This window comes from Ochotona curzoniae, unplaced genomic scaffold (genome assembly GCF_017591425.1).
Source record: "Ochotona curzoniae isolate NIBS_2020 unplaced genomic scaffold, NIBS_Ocur_1.0 scaffold_3835, whole genome shotgun sequence".
Taxonomy (NCBI): Eukaryota; Metazoa; Chordata; class Mammalia; order Lagomorpha; family Ochotonidae; genus Ochotona; species Ochotona curzoniae.
In genome coordinates, this window is record NW_024467114.1 from 12,392,887 (window position 1) to 12,413,338 (window position 20,452).

The 20,452-nt window shown below is 42.7% G+C and overlaps 1 protein-coding gene across 1 annotated transcript in view; it reads right to left on the reverse strand.

The window, feature by feature from the left end:
- COL28A1 (collagen type XXVIII alpha 1 chain) overlaps nucleotides 1–20,452 on the reverse strand; it is a 130,606-nt gene that overhangs the window by 13,051 nt on the left and 97,103 nt on the right. The window contains exons 28-30 of the mRNA XM_040964512.1: nucleotides 3,391–3,459; nucleotides 2,760–2,840; nucleotides 2,635–2,670 (exon numbers count right to left, since the gene is read on the reverse strand). Coding sequence (XP_040820446.1) covers nucleotides 2,635–2,670; nucleotides 2,760–2,840; nucleotides 3,391–3,459 — 186 coding nt within the window. The remainder of the gene's footprint in view (nucleotides 1–2,634; nucleotides 2,671–2,759; nucleotides 2,841–3,390; nucleotides 3,460–20,452) is intronic.

The window sequence follows — 20,452 nt, forward strand, 5'->3', positions numbered from 1 at the left end:
TGTTTGACAAATACAATCCTCCATTTTAATAATCCAAAATAATACTTTTCAATCACCATATAATTTTATGGTGCTATGAAACTAATCTTAAAAAACAGCACAGTCTCCAACCTCCTGCTTTTATTGGCTATCCAATAAAAGATGGAGAAGGAACAATCGAGGAGGGGCAGAGGGAAATGTTAACAGTGAAGGGACAGGTGACAAAACAGTATCTTCCAACAACAGTGGTATCTGCCTTTTTGAGGAACCATTTCATAGTCTAGAATGAATCTGAAATTGATCATTATATGGGGATTCATGTGATCAGAGGGAGAAAAGAGGTATTCCAAGAACAGCTTTCATGAGGGGACAGCCTGGATTTGGTATCGACTTCAGTTCTAAGGCCCACTCTAAAGGGCTCTGAAACTTAGCCTAGGCCAGTCTGGACACATTCTTCAATAGGTTTCACTGACTTAACATGTTTTCACTTGAGGTGTAGATGAATGCTATGTAGCCTATGGAGCTTTCACATACATTAAATGTGGGATGAGCTGTTATATACATTAAATGTGGGATCTTGAGCAAGAGAAAGTTGTTCCCTTCAGCTTGCCCCTTTCTATCAATTCTTGTGCTACAGGGAGCCTTGGTCGGTGTTTGTGGACCCTGACTTCCAAGCTCCACTGAGGGCTCCTGAAATCACCTACCTCTATTAGCTACCTCTGGGGTAGGTCCAACTATGCAGGACAGTGTTGTCAGCTCTCCAAATGGGACCATTTGGGCCAGGAATTCTGGAATCCTGTGTATCTAGAGTGTGACTTAGAGTGACACATGACACAGTGGCGATACCCTTTGAGTCCGAGGGTTCCTTGCCAAGAAAAAGGAGTTTTGCAGAAGGAGCACTGGGAATCCACAGTGAATTTCTCCAAAGTAGGGGCCTCCAGGCACCGTTAGTACTGAATAAAGGTGGTACTGATAGAAAGGGGTTGGGGGTTCCCATCACAAACTAGATTCTCATTTAATGCAAATTCTCTTGCCCTTAAATCTTCCCATCTAGAATCTAGAAAGCCAAGGTCAACAGAATAGTGTAGCCATTTGTAAGAGCTCTTCATCTTGCCTAAAAAGTTTCTGCTTAAGAAATATAAACTATTTTATGGGGCCCGGCGCGGTGGCGCAAGTGGTTAAGTCCTCGCCTTGCACGCCCGGGATCCCATATGGGCGCCGGTTCTAATCCCGGCAGCCCCGCTTCCCTTCCAGCTCCCTGCCTGTGGCCTGGGAAAGCAGTTGAGGACGGCCCAAAGCTTTGGGACCCTGCACCCGCGTGGGAGGCCCGGAAGAGGCTCCTGGCTTCGGATCGGCATAGTATCGGCCCGTTGCGCTCACTTGGGGAGTGAATCATCGGACGGAAGATCTTCCTCTCTGTCTCTCCTCTCTGTATATCCGCCTTTCCAATGAAAAAATAATAAAAATAAATCTTTAAAAAAAAAAAAAAAAAAAAAAGAAATATAAACTATTTTGACTCATGCATCATGTATAACATTTTTGTCTGCCTTGAACCTCCACAATTATTTCTGCTTTATCACAGCATGAATCAGTATCTTTCATGCTGTTTCTACATTAGACTGTGCATTCCTTGACTCCTGGAAATTGCCTATCTCTGAGCCTGACCCCAACAAACATTGATTAAACAATGAATAAACAAGTGAGCAGATGAAGGACAGCAGTCCCATTCCCCCAGGCTGGACCACTATGGCAGGTGCAAATCCATAGGTAACCATCCTTGCTAACTTTAAGGAAAGGAATTACTGCATGTCCAGCTGCCTCACCCACTGAAAGTGTCTCTGAGGGTCTCATTTTTGGCAGGGAACAATAAGGAGAAAAGGAAGACAGACCACCCAACCCATGTGCAGCTCCCTTTGTCACAGGCTGACTGTGTTTGCCTTCTCCATCTGAACTCCTCTCAGCTCACATTTGGTTTTCCTGGCATGAAATGCAAGATGAGCATCTCTGGATCCTGAGTCATAGAAAAAGCATAAAAGAAAACACTCCTCTGTCTCCTCAACTCCAGGAGATGTCATTCTTTCATTTCTAAAAGGAAGGATTACAATATGCAGTAGACATTCCAAAGCTTTCTCACTTATGAGAAACCTCAGAGTCAGCTTTCTGTTTTTAATGGTATGGGGAGAACAGGGAAGAATGTATAGATATGCAGAAAATATTAACTGAATAAGTATATTAATATACAAATATAACTACCATTTTGTGACTACTATTGTCTTTATAACACGTCCTAAAGGAATTAATTTATGGAGGAAAAGAACTGTTGGACAAAATGAGATGTCCCATGTCAAATAAAGTCACGTGGTCTTTCAGTTTCTCTTAAACAACTGAACTCCTGGTTATCAAGAATAGCAGTGTGGTAATTTCTACCAGGGTTTAGAAAGCAATGGTTACACCAGGCTGCCTGGTATCACTTCTCCTTTTCAGATTCAGTGACGTTATGCATCTAAGTCAATGCTGGACTGGCAACCATTGCTACCATTCAAATAGAAACTGGAATTTTGCATCCAAGATATTCGGAATTTGAAAGTCAAAACATGAGACGTGATAATTTTGCAAACACAAAACCCTCAATTACCCTCCATGCAGGATACTCACTGTAAGTCCAGGGTCTCCTTTGGGTCCTGGTAACCCCTACTTAGTGGGAGAAGAGTAGCAGTCAGCACAGGCCCAAAGCAGTAAAAGTACAGAATCACAGTGAAACTTTAAACATCACTTCTTGCCTGTTTTCCCGGAGATCCAGGCTCTCCAATTTCCCCTTTGTCGCCTTTCCTTCCCACATCGCCCCGTTCTCCATGTTCTCCCTTTAAACATGGTAAAAAGGCAAGTTCAGACGGTTGTTATTAACGTCAGCTAGAAAAAAACTCTACAATTAGGCTCACTGCCAACTGCAATTCCTTGAAAACATAGAGTTCTTGTTAATAAAAATTTACCATATAAAAAATGGCGGACAGTTTGTTTTCATTGCCCCAGGTATTATAATCTAATTCAGGGTGAACCAGAAGTCCAAAAATCAAGAGACCTTGAGGTACTTTCTGATCAGCTCATTGCCTTCAGGAAATTGAGTTACTGCATAATTTAGCGGATTTGTGGGCTATTTGGTGTCTCCCACATGGTGTGTGGTAATGGTGCAGTCCTTTATTCACTGGCTTTTAACAGTGAAGAAAAAGAACATTTATAAATTGACATTGGGTATAGATATAAAATATGTAAACATCCCATTTCAAAGAGATTCTCTTCCTTTTAAAATTAAGGCAAAGCAACACACACACACTCACACACACACAAGATCTCCTGAGGTTAAAGTTATTAAGATTTTAAACCTTAATTTCTCTAAAATCCTAAAATTCTTACCTTCTGGCCTTGGAGGCCAAAGCCCATGGTGCCTTTTGGCCCTGGAAGGCCTTGAGGTCCTTGTTCCCCCTACAAAGGACATGAGAAAAGATTTTCCCATTAATCCCCAAGGTATCTCAGAATTTTCTCGGGGTCAGAACATACTTACAGCTTCAAAACTGTGTAATAACACTGTGCCTTGAGACACACATCTCAACATATACTCAATGGTTAACAAATGTCCAGCAACTAAATCTGGGTTAGGAGTGAAGACCTTGTTGTACAGCCTTTGTCTCTTACTGTGCTGTCAACATTCCTACCTTAACAGATTGCAAGCTGTTACTACAACTCATTATCCCATTGACAGACATTTATTGAGAACAATGCTTCATAGATGGAGCTGGAGATGGATGAGTGCAATAGCACAAGCAGGAACAGGTCTGCACCACACCGTCTGTGTCAGGTGCAGTGGCTGTGAGGAGTGACCCAAACATCAGCCCCGGAGATTGATAAGATCTCTGCCAGTTTAGACTCGGCACCATTTTGGATGTCTGCTCCGGTTCCACTAAAATTTCGGTTTCATTTCTGTAAGTCTCGTGCTCTTTAGTTCCGTGCCCAATTTTGTTCTCTGCCAACCTGCTGTAACACTGCTCTCCACGAATCCAATCCACTGTAGCCACATGGCATCGTGCCTGATGGTCCAATCCACCAATCCCTCATGGCCCTGTGTTCCTGACAGCCATCCCTATGCACAGAGGACGTGGCCTCTCACCTCTCTCTTTTTCTTTCCTCCTTCTCCCCCTCTCCCCATCACCCCCTCCCCCCATGCTCTCTCTGCTCTCCTGCCAGCCTCCCTTGGAGCCTCCTCCCGTCACTATGGAGGAGATCTCTCTCTCCTTATCTCTCTCTTCCCACGCTCCCTTCCTACAGTCATTGTCCTCTGCTCTGCTTTCCCTCCCTTCCCCATGGCCACCTCTCCTGCTGGAATAAATACCATCTGTGTGACGTGCTGCCATCTGGCATTTTGGATTAATGGTGAAAATTCCTAACAGTGTTTTTTACAAAAGGTAGTTCTGAGGCTGCCACAGTGGCATAGTAGGCTAATTTCCTCAGTGGTGCCAGTAGCCCATAAAGGCACTGTTGGCTGCTTCACTTATAATCTGGTTTCATGCTGACAGCCTGGGAAAGCACTAAGTGATGGTACAAAGCCTTGGGCTTCTGCACTCATGTGACAGACCCTGGAGCTCCTGGTTCCTGGTTTCAGACTGTTCCAGCTCTGGTCATTGCATCCTTTTTGGGGAGTGAACCAGCAGATGGAAGATTTTCTCTCTCTCTCAGTAACTTTGACTTTCAAATCTAGTAAGTAAATTTTTTTTAAAAAAGGTTAAAAATGCAATGGTAGTTATCAGTGGTAAAAGAGGAAAGGGAAGTTGGAAGAGGGGATAAAGATTGATGAATGAATAGAAAATAGTCATTAGATAAGGGTTAGAAGTTTCAGGTTTCTATTATACATTAGGGTTACCATAGGTAATATTGATATATTGCTTGTAACTCTATTTTAAAAACTCAAAGATAGGAGTTCTAATGTTTTTACCATAAGGAATTGTTACACATGCAAGGAGATAGTTATTGTATAATTTTATATTATACAGTGTATGCACATATCAAACCATGATGCCCCACAAAGATTAAAGAATGCATCTATGAGTTTTCTTTCATACACATATGCTTGTACACTTGTATAACTCCCTAGAGGATAGTCCTGATAACAAAATAAGTAGGGAAGAGTACAAAATAAAGTGAAAATAAGCAAGCTTTGTTCAAGTTGAACTGAAGTGCTCCATTCTTCATGAACCCCGCTCTAATTTCACATCACAGAGCAGACTGGCAGAATTCTAACGTTCTTGTCTTCTGCTGTGCTGAGTTTCCAAATGGTCACAAGTATGGGGTTACAGTCTTGCCTACTGAGCAGCAGGGACTTAAACAGCTTCCGTACAATGGCCACAGCATAGAGAACATATTGTGAATGTGTTTTCATCTTGGTATCAGGTAGGCTCCAGCTGTACACTGGGGACCCACTGGAGGTGTCCTTGTGTTGCTGAGCAACAATGGCCGGGGTGGGGAGCCTTGTACAGACAGATCCTGAAGAGAGCAAGCTTCCTTGGTTATTTGATTAGACAGTAATAGGTCACATGGAGAGATTGTCTTGCTTCTTCAGTTCACACTCAAAAGAGAATAATTTTTCCTAAAAGGATACTTGGTGACATTAGGAGGTCTAGAACCTTGATCGGGGTTCTGTCCAGTTAAATCTATCCAAAACATTAAACCAATAGGTAGACTCCAGGATGGGTTTTGAAGAAGCAAGGAAAGGAGACAGGCCTGCTAGGTTTGCAAATGCAGTGCCCCTAGCACAGGTATTATGAAGAGGAATTTGCAGGAATATATGCCCAACCCAGACAGATCATCTCAGAACTCTGTAAGCGTAAACGTGCTCAGCTCAAAACGCTTCTACAGCTTCAGTGAGAGTAGGAGGGTCCCTCCTGCACACAGATGCAGAGGCCACTCCACAGGCTGGGACCAAGAACTTGGACATGGCTGTGTTCTACCATCCTCTAACTGAAAAGAAAACACAGCCCAAATATCCCTAGAAAGATATTCTCTCAGGCTTTTTGTGGAGGTAAATAAAGGGTTATCTTCCTTCAACAAGATATCTGCTAGACAGGTAGCTTTGGGTGGCCACTATTATGTGAATTCAGGGGGCCAGGAAGGCTCCTGGTCCAGTGTATTGGACACTGATGCTCACGCATACAGAGACCACAGAAAAGAATCTACTGTAGAATCTATCCTGACCCCAAACGGCAGACAAAGCAGCTAGGACTGTGAAACAATGAGGCACCACTAAGAAGTCTATATTTAGACAAAGTGAGACCAGAAAGAGCCCATATCCTGCTAATAATTGTTCAGAATAATTTCCTTTGCAACATTTCCGACTCCTCCATCAGCAATAAAGAAGAAATCCCATCACTGTTTATGACTAAATAGCTGCTTTGAAGAAATGATACAATTTCCTAACAAAGTTAACAGCTATTGCGGCTTCACCTCCATGCCCTGAGGGGGAAAAAACATCTGTGAAGCCCATTACCATGTGAGGATCCACTCCAGGGTCAGGAATTCAGTTGGCATTACTTCACAATATTAAACATCTTCAAGAGAGTAACTAACACACTGAGCTGTTCTAGGAAGCTAGACTTCCTTGGAATAAGCTAATTCTTTCTTCCTTTGTAAACACCAGCTTCCCTTCAAAATACTTGAAAGCATCCCATAACTTTCAGAATATGCTGCATGGCTTTTAGTAAGCAAGCAAGCAAGTCAATCCATGCCCCAGCTTGGCACAAGCGACTGCAAGCCGGTCAGATCGCTTTCATTAGAAGTCTCTAGAAAATGATAAATGATTATTTCAGTGTCAGAAGTAATTGCAAGCAAGGACCTGTCTCCTGAGAAGCATAATTAAATCCTCATTCCCAAACTTGCTTCTTAATCACTGCATCATGACATTCTACTGCCACCCTCACCCCCAAAACGTGATGACTTTGGAGGCTTCAGATGAGGGTTTACTCTCTGAAGGAGACACTGCCAAGGGCAATGAGCAAGAGATGCACGGATTTGTTGCTGTTTGGCATTACTTATATGTCAGGAAACAACAGGATTCCCATACCCCTCCAAACATTTTCTTAATAAATTGTAGTAGGAAAAATAATCAAATTCAGAGATGATCAAAAAAATGTTAAATGAATATCTGGTTTCTACTGAGAGTAGAAAAGTAGGGGAAAAAACATATTATCCTCACTCCCTAGCCAAAAAGGAAAAAATGCTGACTAATCTACGAGGCTACAACCGGTACAAACTTCTTTACAGAACTGCAGTTAGAGGTTAAGCAGCTGACCCAGCATCTATGGGAACACAGGATTCTCTCAGCACACACAGATGCAGTGCCTGCATGCCTGGTGAAGGTAAGGGGCATTCAGAGAGTGCCCTCAGGAGGTGCAGGCATGGGAGCCCTTTCCGACTCTCCAGAGACAGACTGGGAGCCCCCCAAGAGTCTGAGAAAGCTTTCCTTGTTGGGGAATGTCTGGAGGTAGAAACCCCCTTGTGTCTATGTGGGATGCTAGGACAAAACACTGTGGATCAACAGCTCATCAACAACAGCAGGTTATTCTCACAGAAGCTCTCAAAATTAAAGTTAACACTAAATTAATTTCTAAAATGAGTGACAGAATGAACAAATACGCCAGAAGGTCCCACAAAGATGCCATCTAGCAAGCCCGCAGCAGCCGAAACACAGGAATGCACAATCACAAATGTCTCCCCAGCATTCTGGCACACTGGAGCTAAGAAAGAAATCTACAACCAAGCCCCAAGTGGGGATTCCTTCCTCCCTAGAGACAGGTTCACTGCTTGCAGTCAGGAGACATTCAAACCTTGACATTGCCTAGCACTTTCACCCATATCAATTTCACTCGAACCTTTTAAACCAGTGGCAGTATGGGCCTACATGACCCCAGCCAATTCCTCAGCCAGGTTCTGATTATGGACTAGCAAGCTGTGACTTTTATTTCGACAGAGTTAAAACAAAGTCTGCCCAGGGCAGCAAATCAGAAAAATTATTCTCCAAATATCATTTTTTTCTTCTTGTTTGGGGGCGGGGAGGGTCACAATTCTCAAATTTTCTCCATCATTTCAGAGGTAGTTACACATTTTTATGTTACTGCTTTCTAAGAGATGCGGATTTCATACTGACCAAAGGGTAGTTAGAAATTCTTTTACTAAAGGTAGAAAAGAAATGAGATATTCTAGGATCTCAGTACCCACTGTGTCACACAGACAGGCGGAAGGGGAAGGTATTTAAATATCAATGTAGCTCGAAGGCAGGTTCAACGGAGTGAGCACACTTGGCGACATTACATTTTACTTATCAATCTTTCTAATATTTGCATTATATTGAATTGCTTTCTTCCTTGTTTTCCATTTCTTGCTCCAAGAAGAGCCTAAAGACTATTAGCATAAAAGGTGTCCAAAGCCAAGGTTTCCCGGCTCCAGGACAAGCTTGGGTCTCTCCTCCGTGGAGATTTGCAGTCCTGTTTGAGAAAGCACACAGAGCCTGTCCCAGATGGAAAATAAATGAATCTCCTGGCTACCCTCCCTCAGCTGTGAGCCAGCTGAAACCTTCCAGGGTCCACGATACTTGATGTAGAAGCCCTGAATTGAGGAGATGTTCTACCAACTGCCAGAATTTTCTTTGCTGGGATACAACTGTATCATAATATTTAGAGTCCAAATCATTAGCCATTCATTCACAGTGTAACCCAAAACATCGTGAATTAAAAAAATAATAAAATCCCTCTGCTTCCCTTCCTGTTTGCCTTTCATCCTTTCTGATGGTGATTATGGTGTTGCTAATTAGGGTCCCAGGGAGTTGCAAATTTTAAAGGTCAGAGTGAAGGCCTTGTGCCAGCTTAAATAAGGCAGTCAGTATTATACCAAGCTGTTGATTTAGTGTGCAAAGGCAGAGCAGCCAGTACTCGGTGACCTGCGTGCAGAGTGTTTGGCCTGGAATCCAGGAAGTATTTGTATTAACAGGAATTATTTTCTGCGTTATGGGCACAGCCATTTCATTTGAGAATGAAAACGCACTTTCTCAAAGGCTTTGGGGTACAAAGTCATCCATCTCAATAGGAGCTCACCCATGTACGTCCAGGTCCACCCAACCGTCTGCCACTTGAGCATTGATTCCTTTCAGGTTCTCACAATTTTTGTGCCTCTGTGAATGTTCTTGCTGGATTTCTATAATAACCCGGTGAGCAAGTGTGTAAATCGTAAAACCCTGGCTTTCATAATTAATTCTGGCACGCCACTTTGGATGCTAACATCACAACCACGTCCTAAGCCATCTTCTGCTTCCCCAGATGCAAAGCTGCAGTCCCTCCCAACACACATGTTTTCTCTGTGGAACTGAATGCTTCGAACTGCCTGTCCCATTTAAGGAGTTAAAATTCTCTAATGAGGACCAACACAGCCAATCCTTGTTCAATAAATCAGTGTGTTTGGTTTAGGAACTGAACCAATGAGTAACTTAGCTATCAGGAAGGCTAATACTGGAGTATGGCTGGCTCATCCTGAACCAGGCCAGAATTGCCTCAAAAGGACTTACCGGAACAAAAATACACCTACCTTCTATTTGATTTCCGTTGAAATGGTAACCAGTTCCCTCGCGTCCAGTAAGAAGAAGGGACTGGCTCTTCACAGATTCAGGGTCAGCTCCTGAAAGCTGTTTAATGCTGGCACTACTTGAACTTTAGCTTCTCTCCATGACCCTCAGTACAGAGCCTTTGTAAATAACCTGAGACCAATCAGCTGTGTGCAACAAAGGTTTGTGGGATAGCCCCCATGGAAGCTTCCAGAAGCTGACAGAGCTGATGCTGGCATGAATACTGATAACTATATCCATCCCCTGTGACTGCCGTAATCGATTACCTCAGGTTGACGGGATGCAAACAAATACTCATTTATCCTCTTACAGCTCTGGAACTTGAAAGTCTAAACTCAGGTGTATTGACCAAAGTCAAGGTGTTGACAGGATTGGAGTCCCACAGGTTAGGAAGTTTGCTTCTTCAACCCAGGTGAGCTCCCAGCAGCTGCCTTACCCTGCCTGTAGCCTGCCTGTAGCCTGCAGCCTTACCCTGCCTTCCTCCACTCCATCACCTCCTTGGCTCCTCTCCAGGACCCTTCTTCCCCTTCTTGCCTGTCGCTGCCTTGCGGGGCCACCCAGATAATCCAGGCTATTCTTGTGGATCACAAGCCTTCTGCCATGGAAGGTAGTTCTCACACGTTTAGGAGCGAAAGCACGTGGACATCTTTGGGAATCACTATTCAGCCTACAGTGATGACTTCCTGCTCACTGCAAAAAAAGTTAACATGATTTTACCTTAACATCCTTCTGTTGAGAAAATATCACAAATGCGTGTCCGGGTGAGCTAATTTGCACTCTAAGAATGCTAACCTAACTGCTGCAATGCAATCAAGTGTTGGGTGTGACCTTTTGGTCATGATGGACTGAATACACAATAGTGAGTGGTCTATTGAGATTATAAGGGAGCTGAAAAATTCCTAAAAATTCCTTCCTGCGTCTGTGGTAACACTGACGCAAACACACTGTGCGCTGTCAGTCACACAAACAGAACACGTACGATTACGTACAGCCAATGACGAGTCATCGGTTTCTGCAGTTACTATTCTCTTTACCATCGTTTCAGAGCGTACTTTCAACTGCTCCAAGAGCCCACGTCAAGTGATCGCTCTGTGTCATCTAGGTTTACGTAAGTGTATACTATGATGTTTGCGCAGTGAGGAAACTACCTAACGACACATTTCTTAGAATATCTCCCCATCGTTACGCAACACATGACTGTACGATGATAGTAGTTCATTTGCTTCGAGGATTGCTGTGTGGAGTCTCTCCAAGGGGAAATAAAGAATAAATTATGTTCTGCAAAGTAAGTAGTATTAAAGACATATGGTAGCTAGAAATGTTGTATGTACTTCAGCTACAGCTAGCTGAATTTTCTCCAGAAGGATAATAAAAAATAATTTATCTTTGGTGAGATGAAAGGTACTCAAGACATATGGTAGCTAGAAATATTGCACAGGGACCTCACTGCTTGTATGACTGACGTAAAAGCATCAGAAGAGTCCACCAGCCAAATTACTTCAGTATAGCACCCCTACTCTATAGTGCCCATCAGAGCAGGTACCTCCCACCTGCAAGCCCTAATGAAGAATCCCTTCCAGCTAGAAGGTGAATTTGTCCTGTCATGAGACTCTTTGCATTTGCCCCACAGTGAGCATTTTACACAAAGCACTCCTTACAGTGCTTGAAAACATGTAGAATTGGGACTCTGATCATTCAGCATGTGCTGTCATGCCTCTTGTTAACAAACAGCTAGAAATAGAACTCTGCTGGAAACCGGTTTTAAGTGAAGCAAGATAGTCTAGAAGCAGGTGGCTCTCATGGACAGAGGCCATTGAAAGAGCCATCGCATCAGAAAGAATGCAAGAAATTGTAACTATTCAGATTGACCTAGCTCAACTCACAACAGTAACAGCCAAATGTTCCCAACTTGGAGATGCCATGTCCTCATTTCCTCCCTCCCCTGACCTTCATTTTCTTGAAAGTTGAACCTGTGCTTCCCTTTCTACCAACAGACAACAACGTGACTGAACAAATAGCAGATGAGTATGTACAGTCCCAGCAACAGTCAGGCCACTTAACTGAACCGTCAGATTGCTTCTCAGGAACCTGCTTTCTATCCACTTCATAGAATTTCATCCTGTCTCCTGATAATCAAATTGCTCAGGACACCAGCACGGTGGTGCAGGAGTCCTATACAAATGCAAGTTCATATCTCAGCTATTTCACTTCCAATCCCTGCTTATGGCCTGGGAAAGCAGAGAAGGATGTCCCAAGTCCTTGGACTCTGCACTCCATGTGGGAAACCTGGAAGAAGCTCCTGGCTCCCAGCTTTGGAACAGTTCAGCTCTGGCTGTTGTAGCCATTTGAGGAGTGAACTAGTGGATGGAAGATCTCTCTCTTTCTCTCTCAGTCTCTGCTCTACATAAATATTTCAAATAAAAAAAAATCTTAAAAGATTGCTCATCTTAATTCCCAACATTACATATTTTGTGAATACCAAGTACAAAAAGCACCATGTCTTGTGGGACTTAATCAGCTCACTCACTCCCTCATAGACACTTGTCCTGCTCACACAGCTTTTGCCTGTACCAGTGGTAAGCACTGGGAGGCAGGGTCAGTTCTAGAGCCGGTGACTGCGCTAGCAACAAGGACATCTGGAAAGCGGCTACCTGCGGTCTGCGCATGTGGCCTCCTGGCTCTCCCTCGGGGTTCTCATGATTTGGAGGTTCGGCTTGTATTTTGTATTTTCTATTATTATTTCTCTGATGCCTCTTTCGGTGCCCTCTGAACCCTTTCAGGGGTAAAACCAGGCTCTGATTTTTTTCATTTGTCTGATCCTTAGCAATCCTCCCATGTCAATGATTTCAGGCAAAGAGACTATAGGGCTAATCCACAATTCTCTAGCTTCCAGTCTCACCTTTATTTCTAAGCTCCAGGCTAAATTTTATATCTACTTTCAAGAACTTTCCACCTTCTAGTCACCTCAGAGCCACGTCCATCAGATACAGAAATCTTTCTCAGCAGCACCTACTTCTCATTCGTGGCTGTGCCTCATTCAATTCCCTTTCAGGTGACAGGAAAAGGCTTCCCCGGCTTGGAGTTCACTGCTCTGCCCTCTGTGCTTCCTGAACATGCTCATCCAGTCTGTGAGCGAGTGTCAGTCCTCCAATGCACCCAAGAAACCTTACCTGATCTGCCCTCACCCCAGCCACATCCTCTGCATCACCTGCACCTGCCTGGAAGCATGTGTTTCATCACAGCAGTGAGGTATCACAGCCTACTGTCCTACTTAGCTTCAGATCTCCTTGTCCACCTGCCATTGGAGGCTCCTACCTAGATCAGGGTCCTGTCTGTGTAGACATTGGTCATCACTTGGTAGAAGCTGCTTAGAGACCATGCATCCTAAACTCCATCCTGTTTAGCCTCACCAATCCCATACGTGCCTAGGTACCTCTCAGGTTAGTACACAGCAAATTCCATGATAAACTTTGGGTATCCATGTTGGAAACACAGTGATGTGGTATCCATGGAGATACGCCAGCAGAGAACTTACTCTAGGAGTCTACTGAAGGAGGAGCTTGCAACCAGGTTCGCTGAGCCTAGAAGCTGGGGCTGAAGCCAGGGTCACTTTACTAACAGCGCCTATGACACCAGCCTCTGAGGCCGCTGAATGTAGCAGGTGAGGGGGGTTCTCACAACTACAAAACCATCATGATGCCTTTGGGGAGCATTCTGCTGACTGCAAGGCCTTGTCAGCAGAGCTACAAGGGTGTAAAGACAACGGAAACCAGCTGCTCCCCCAGCAACAGGAAGTGGGGCCTCCTAGTGTGACATTCAATCCCCACAAGTTTGTTGCATGGGCACATTCCATGAAGTGTTGCATGCTTTTCAAATTATTCTTCTTCATAATCTAATCCATTAGGAGACCAGAATGAGTCCTGAGGTAATCACAATGGGAAAGCTGCCTTCCTGCTGATTTAATGGCAGACTGGGCTGAATAATGGTCCCAAGGGCATGCAGGTCCTGACTCTAGAATTGGGAAATGTTTGTTTCTAAGGACAGGGTGTTCTCACGTACAACTAAGTTGACAATCTTGATCCAAGAACATGAGCCTGGATGATCTGGGCAGGTCCAAACTGCACTCACAGTATTACTATTATTTTTTTAAATTTTGCTTGAAAGACAGAAATCTCCCATCGACTGGTTCACTTTCTCAATGTCCAAACACCACCTTCACCCTAAGATAATCTCTTATTAGATGGAAGTAGAGGGAGATTTCACCACAAAAGGGAAGAGGTCAAAAGATAGCAACAGGATGATTTTGAGTCAGCAAAAAAAAGGATGTAAGCCAATGACTGTGAACTTAGATGAAGGTTCCTTGAGCCAAAGGCCGTAAGAGCTTTGATTCCAGGCACTGAGCTGGGAGGTGGATGCTTCCCTGGAGCTTCCCCTGAGCCCTCTTCATGCTGACTGTAGGATCCATGGCAGACTCTGTGGCTCCAGAACTCTGAGAACAAATATGAGCTGTACCAAGCCAGCGAACTTGCGGTGACTTCTTACACAACCACAGGAGAAACACACAGATATGTTATCTTCCTTCCTACTCATGGAAATTCAGACCAGAAGATAGCACACTTTGCACTGAGTTATCAAAAGAAATCTGGCTCAGAAAGCCCTTCTACTTCAAGTGTCACAAGGTAAAAACTGTGACATTAAAATGAGGAGCTATGGGCATCATGCAGGTGGTATAGTTTTACAGGGAAGTGACTCCGGGAAATGATCTCCTGCTAGGACTTCATTCTCTCCTGGAGAGAAAGCACAATGGAAAACATTTCATGTCACACTTACTTTGCCTCTGCAGTGTATTTGAAGATTATTGCAAGAAGGCCATGAGTCACTGAGGTTAGGAATTGAGTTAGCTCATCCCTCTTTTCTAAATTTGTCCTCATGTGTGGCCACATCACAGGTTTCTTGATCCATGTCTTCAGTTCACATTTGTCTATAATAGAGGTCCTTAAAGGTGGGCTTGGAGGAGGAGATCCAGAGGAGACCATGAGAATCCAAGAAGAGAGGGAGATCTCCACCTAGACAGTTCACCTGCTCCTTCACACTGCCACGTAAGAAGGGAACAGTAGCTAACGAGTTTGTGATGGACATGGAGGCTGAGTGGGATCAAGTATGAGTCTAACCTATAACACCAAAATGCTATATCTGTGCCTGTCCACATACTCAAAATAAATGAAAACATCTGTCCACACAATCGTTGACCCAGGCAAGTTCTTAGCATCACTATTTGTGATAGTCACAAGCATAAATAGCCCATCTGTGGGCATAACCAAATGCAGTATATCCATACAGTGCAATATTATTTGGCCATAAAGAGCAATGACATTTTGGTATCACATAGGTAACACTTGATAATATTTATTACTGTATGAAAGAAGCTAATCAAAAAAGACCACATACGGTGTGACTTCATTTATAAAAAATGTCCAGAATAGGCAGAGCTAATGAGACAAAGTAAAAACGGATAAGTGGTTGCCAAGATGCAAGGGTCAAGTGGGAAGGAATGCAAAAGAGTTGCCTAGTGGTACAGGGTTTCTTTGGGGGACAATTAAAAGGTCCTAAAATTAAGTTATAGTGATAATCCTATGAATCTGTAAAAAATGCTAAAAGTAACTGAACTGCATATTTTAGATGGTGAGTTACATATGGTATAATAAGTCATATCTTAATAAAACTGTAAATAAGCCCTTATAGGATTTCCTCCCAGTAGTTGGTAATTTTCAAACTTTAATGTTCATCAGAAATATCTGCCACAACTGTTAAAATAGGAGCTACTGGGCTTATCCTGAGAGCTGCTGTTTAACCAGAAACAGGTAGACCCCAAGAACCTACATTTCCAACATATTCCTAGGTGATGTTGGAAGAGAGGTTTGGGCATCCTTGCTGGCTGGAAGGATTCAAGGGGTCTCTAGTCTGGCTACAATGATCTTTCTCCAATCTGCCTCTGTGTTTCCAACACGTTTCATCACATCTTAACCTCAGTTTAGCCAGATAACGCTTCTGGTTTGTCCCTACGTCATGGTCCTATATTAGACATGTACACATCTCTAAAAGTCTATCCCAGGGCCTGGTGCAAAAGAGATTCAATTAATGATTTTGAACCAATAATGAAACCAGGCTAGCAAAGCACCTGATCTCCCCCCAACAATTAACTAGTACTTCCTAAAGCTAATGCCCTTTCCCTTATCCAAGTCCTCCAGGATAGGAAGCAGAAAGGGAAAGCAATGGGAAAAAGGCAAACAATATGTATGATCTATACACTTCATCCTTCCAAGTCTCCAAAAGATACAAGCCATGAGTGTTTGAGCATATGGTCACAGGGAAGATTCTAATAAGAGTTAACTAGCTTCAGTGACCATAAACTTCAGAAATACCAACAGGAGATGTACAACGAGAGTCTGGTGTATATTTATTGATGAACAGAAAAGTACAGCTGGCTGTTTTCTATGCAAGCGGAAGGTCACAGCACCAGCTGTCAAGACAGAAGTACCTCAACTGTCATCCTATAGGTGTGATGGCTGATAAAAACAAAATGATGTTTGCTTTATCATCACTGTTTGATCCTGGGGGAAAGGGAACTGGTTTACCTCACATGTTGCATGCTTAATCATATGAGTATCAAAAGAATGTTCCAGTGCGACATTTGAGTCACATCTGCCTGTCAATAGGCTGCTATATAATGCATCAGAGAGTGGGTCAGAGAGCAGACTGCCCCTTTGGTCCCTTTCAGCATCACCCCTGACCTTCAGCCTACTGCCTGCAGAGGGCCTGCAAAGCCAGCACACCTTCCAGGTCAGCTCCCCAGCCATCCAGACACTGCAGTTGCTGCCTCTTTCACATAGAAATTCCTGAGGCACCACTGATAGGAACAGAAAAGGCCACAACATGCAAGATGTGATTACGGGGTCCCATGCATCTTCATTGCCCCGATAATTCTATTACCTGTCAAAAGCATTACAGCAATGGAAAGATAATAGCATTATATAAAGTGATTGCTGGATACCAAGAATAAACAGCATGGAAAGGACTAGCAGTAGCCTTCCCAGCAAAACTTCCTTGCCTGAGGCCCACTTAATCTCATAAGGATTAAAGAAATAGCATTTATGAAGTCCTATGATCAACATGTCCCAGAGAGAATCCCAACTTCATTCATTTGTATGCCCTGTCTTCCTTTCTCGTGGCTTCCACCTGTCACAAGAAATATTTCTGACAACTCAGGAGAGAGGGAGTAGGGAGCCAAAGCTGACTCATCTACACAAAGTTCTCTCCTGATGTTCCCTACATATCCCTTTGAGATTTTCCTCGAAACCATTTGATGACAACCAAGTCACTGCCCTCACTAAACCACAGAGGCATACATGCCAGAAAGCGTATCTGGGGTGAGAAACAAAGAGAAACTATGAACAGGCCCACAAGGTCATGGTCTTCAAGGCTGAATTTTAAAGAAAGTTGAGTTGTGAACCAGTGAAGCTTCTATTGGGAAAAGAAGTAAATATATAATATATTTGTGCATATACATATGTATGTACATATATATTATAAAATTGTGTTCACAAATTTTTATAAAGACTCAGAGCGAAGTAGAAAACCATATCCAAGGACTAACAGCAGCAGGAAAATTGGCAAAGTAGGCAGATTGCAGTGCCACTTAAGGAAGAAAAATCTACCAATTACAACTACAGCAGAAGCCTTTCAAACACTAATGAAATGGAAATATCAGTGCGGTGTGAGGAAATCCAGCAAGTTCTCTCCAGCAACGTTTAGAGTAGGGAAACGCATATGTATAATGTTACAATTAAGCCACAGACTACTGTGCAATCACTTAAAAATATAATACAACTCACACGTTGATTTAAAGGTTATCTGTGCTAACCTTTAAATCAACGAGAAAACGAGATCTAAAATGATGTAAAAAGGTACTGTGTTGTACATGTAGAGAGACAATGGGAACCACAGCCCAAGCTGCAGTGACGCCCTCTATAGGGCGGTGCTGAAGGGGAGAGGGAGATTTTCTTAACTTTACATAATGATGAAGGATTTTGACTTAATACATTTGTACACTGTTTTCATTTTAGAGTCACAAAACTTCTTGAATTTGCTACAAGGTCACTGAAAAATATTCACTCTAACTGAATATATTTTCATTCCCAGGAACACAAAAGCAAGACGCCAGGCCCTGCAGAATGTTGCAGAATGGATCTGTATCAGGTAGGAAAGGTAATTAAAAAATCATTTTTTTTTTAACTTGAAAGATCAAGGACATGACCAGCAACTCCTTTCCTCTTGGCATCTTAGTTTTTTTCCTGGTTTACCAGATGGCTCCCTCAGCATTCAGCGTACTCTGAGAAATCCATATTAGTAATAGATTGAATATAGATAATATGAGTCATTTAAAGTAGAATTGAGCTTGGATTCATTGAGAATTTGCTGAATATATACTCTATCATGGCAGAACACATTGAGCATATAGAAGAACCAACAGCAAAACAGTCCTAGTGTGTTCATTTGAAACAAATACATTCTCTTTCTCTGTATTCAGTGTGATCAAAAACAAACAACACCAAAAAAAAAAAAAAAAAACAAAAACCCAAAAAAAAAGAAGAAGAAGAAATAGAAAATCCTCAAAAGCCACTAAGAATAAACACATTGCCATGAAACAAAAAGATTTTTCTCAGGTGACTTCTCAAGAGAAAGGAGGGAGGCCAAATGACAGGAAAATGTTCCATACACTGAGAGGAAAACAATATGTACCCAGAGTCCTACCCTCATAAAACACACTTCAAGAATATATTGAGGGAACAAATACACATAGATATTTTTCAGGCAAATAAAAATGGAGAGAAATTGCTGCTGAAAACTTCACCAAGACACATTCTAAAACTTTCTAAATCGTCTAGGATATCCAAAGCATGCGACTTGAGGGAGGAGAATGGTTCCAATCTGAGGTGCAGGATGGATTAAAGAGTCAACAAATGAACGAATCCAAGCATACCATGACTGTAATTGTTAAAATATTGATTGTCAAAATTGATTAAAATACGGATTACCCAGCAGGATGGGTAAATGGAATTAAATTGTTGCAAATTATTTTGAACCAGGAAGCTGATAAAGTAAATATAAGTGATTTTAATTAAAACAAGGGCAGGCAGGCTTTTGGTCTGGTGTTTAAGATGCCACTCCCACATTCACATTGGAGTGGTTGGCTCCAAGTTCAAACTTTGCTCCCAATTCTAGCTTCCTGTTGATACAGGTCCTAGCACGGCTCAAGCACTTGGATTCCCGCCATCCACGCAAGAGACCAGGACTGCCATTGACAAATACTTATCAACTTTTATAATCCTTGGTTAAGGGTACCCTGAGTTACTATAACTGGGTCATTTACTTCATTTCCCCACACTTGTTACTGAAAGTAGACAAGGAAAGGTACAGAGAGTAACAAAAAAATCAACAACTATAAAGTTCCAAAGAAGTTTGTACATGCTATAAAAATCAGCTTAGATTGTGGGGTTCTTCCTCAATGATTTGACGCAAAGCTTTCAATTTCACAAGAGTATGTCCTTCAAGGAAATGGACCGGAAAGGATGTGACAAACCTCCCACTGTGTGTGCAGTGCACTGTGATTACAGCCCTTGCCCAAAGGCTATAGATCTGCAGATCCTGCTGTAAATCCTAAATCCAGCTGGACTTGCAAACATCCACCCAATCCTGCCCTGAGATTCTGACTGAGCCGCTTTTTAGATCTTCTGTCTTTATGTAATTCACATGTTTAGTGTCAATTAATTTCAACATGCAAATTAAAATCCTAGGTGACGTTCACTGTTGAAAGGCTCAAGGTAGTCATTTCCTTCATTCTGAAATTGAACCTGATATGCTTACTACTGAACACACGGTCTCCTCCAGAAGGCCAGGGGACAGGGTGGCTCTGGTGAGCTCAGGACACTGTCACCTCCATGCTTGAGTCTCCTACCACCTCTCTTAGAGGATGATGAGACCCGAATACAACACCCCCAATTTAGACAGTGTGATACAACAGCATAAACAAAAGGCTCATGGAAACAGAATTAGAAGTATGAACTTATTCCATTGCTCAAAAACTGAAATCCAAGCATAGGCTCTTGATAACAGACTCATAATTTTCTTCCTTTGAATGTCCTGCCTGTGCCCCTACCTCACTCCAGGAGTTCAAAGGACTAATTCAAAGAGATACTTGGCATCTAGCTAAAAGGAGAAGGGGGACCCTTGCAAGAGCATCTCCAAAGAGTTTAGGGAAAAATGAAATTAAAAGAAAGTACATTAGGGTAAAAAAAAAAAACTGAAGTCTATACAGAATTGTGTTTTCATAAACTTCTTAAGAAGACCACCTGTTCTGGTATTTTAATTTCTAAGCAACCATTTGTAAAGGGAAGAAAGATAAAAAGCCTTGTATGTATTTTTGGCAGTGAAATTCATAGGATATAAATATGGTTGCAGCAGCCACGAGTCATTTCTCCATGGCTTTCACCAGACTTGGCTTTATATGGACACCACCTGTTTTAGGAATGAAAGAGAATAAATACATTGTATCTACATTTTTTTTAATATTATACACATAGGAGTGGGAGGAGGGGACACAGAAGGGAAGAACTACACCAATAAAATGGAAAGAAAAAGATTAATATATGGGGCCAGCACAATGGTTCAACTGGCTAATCTTCCACCTCCAAGCACGGCATCCAATATGGGCACTGGTTCATGTCTTGGCTGCCCCACTTCTGATTCAGCTCCCTGCTT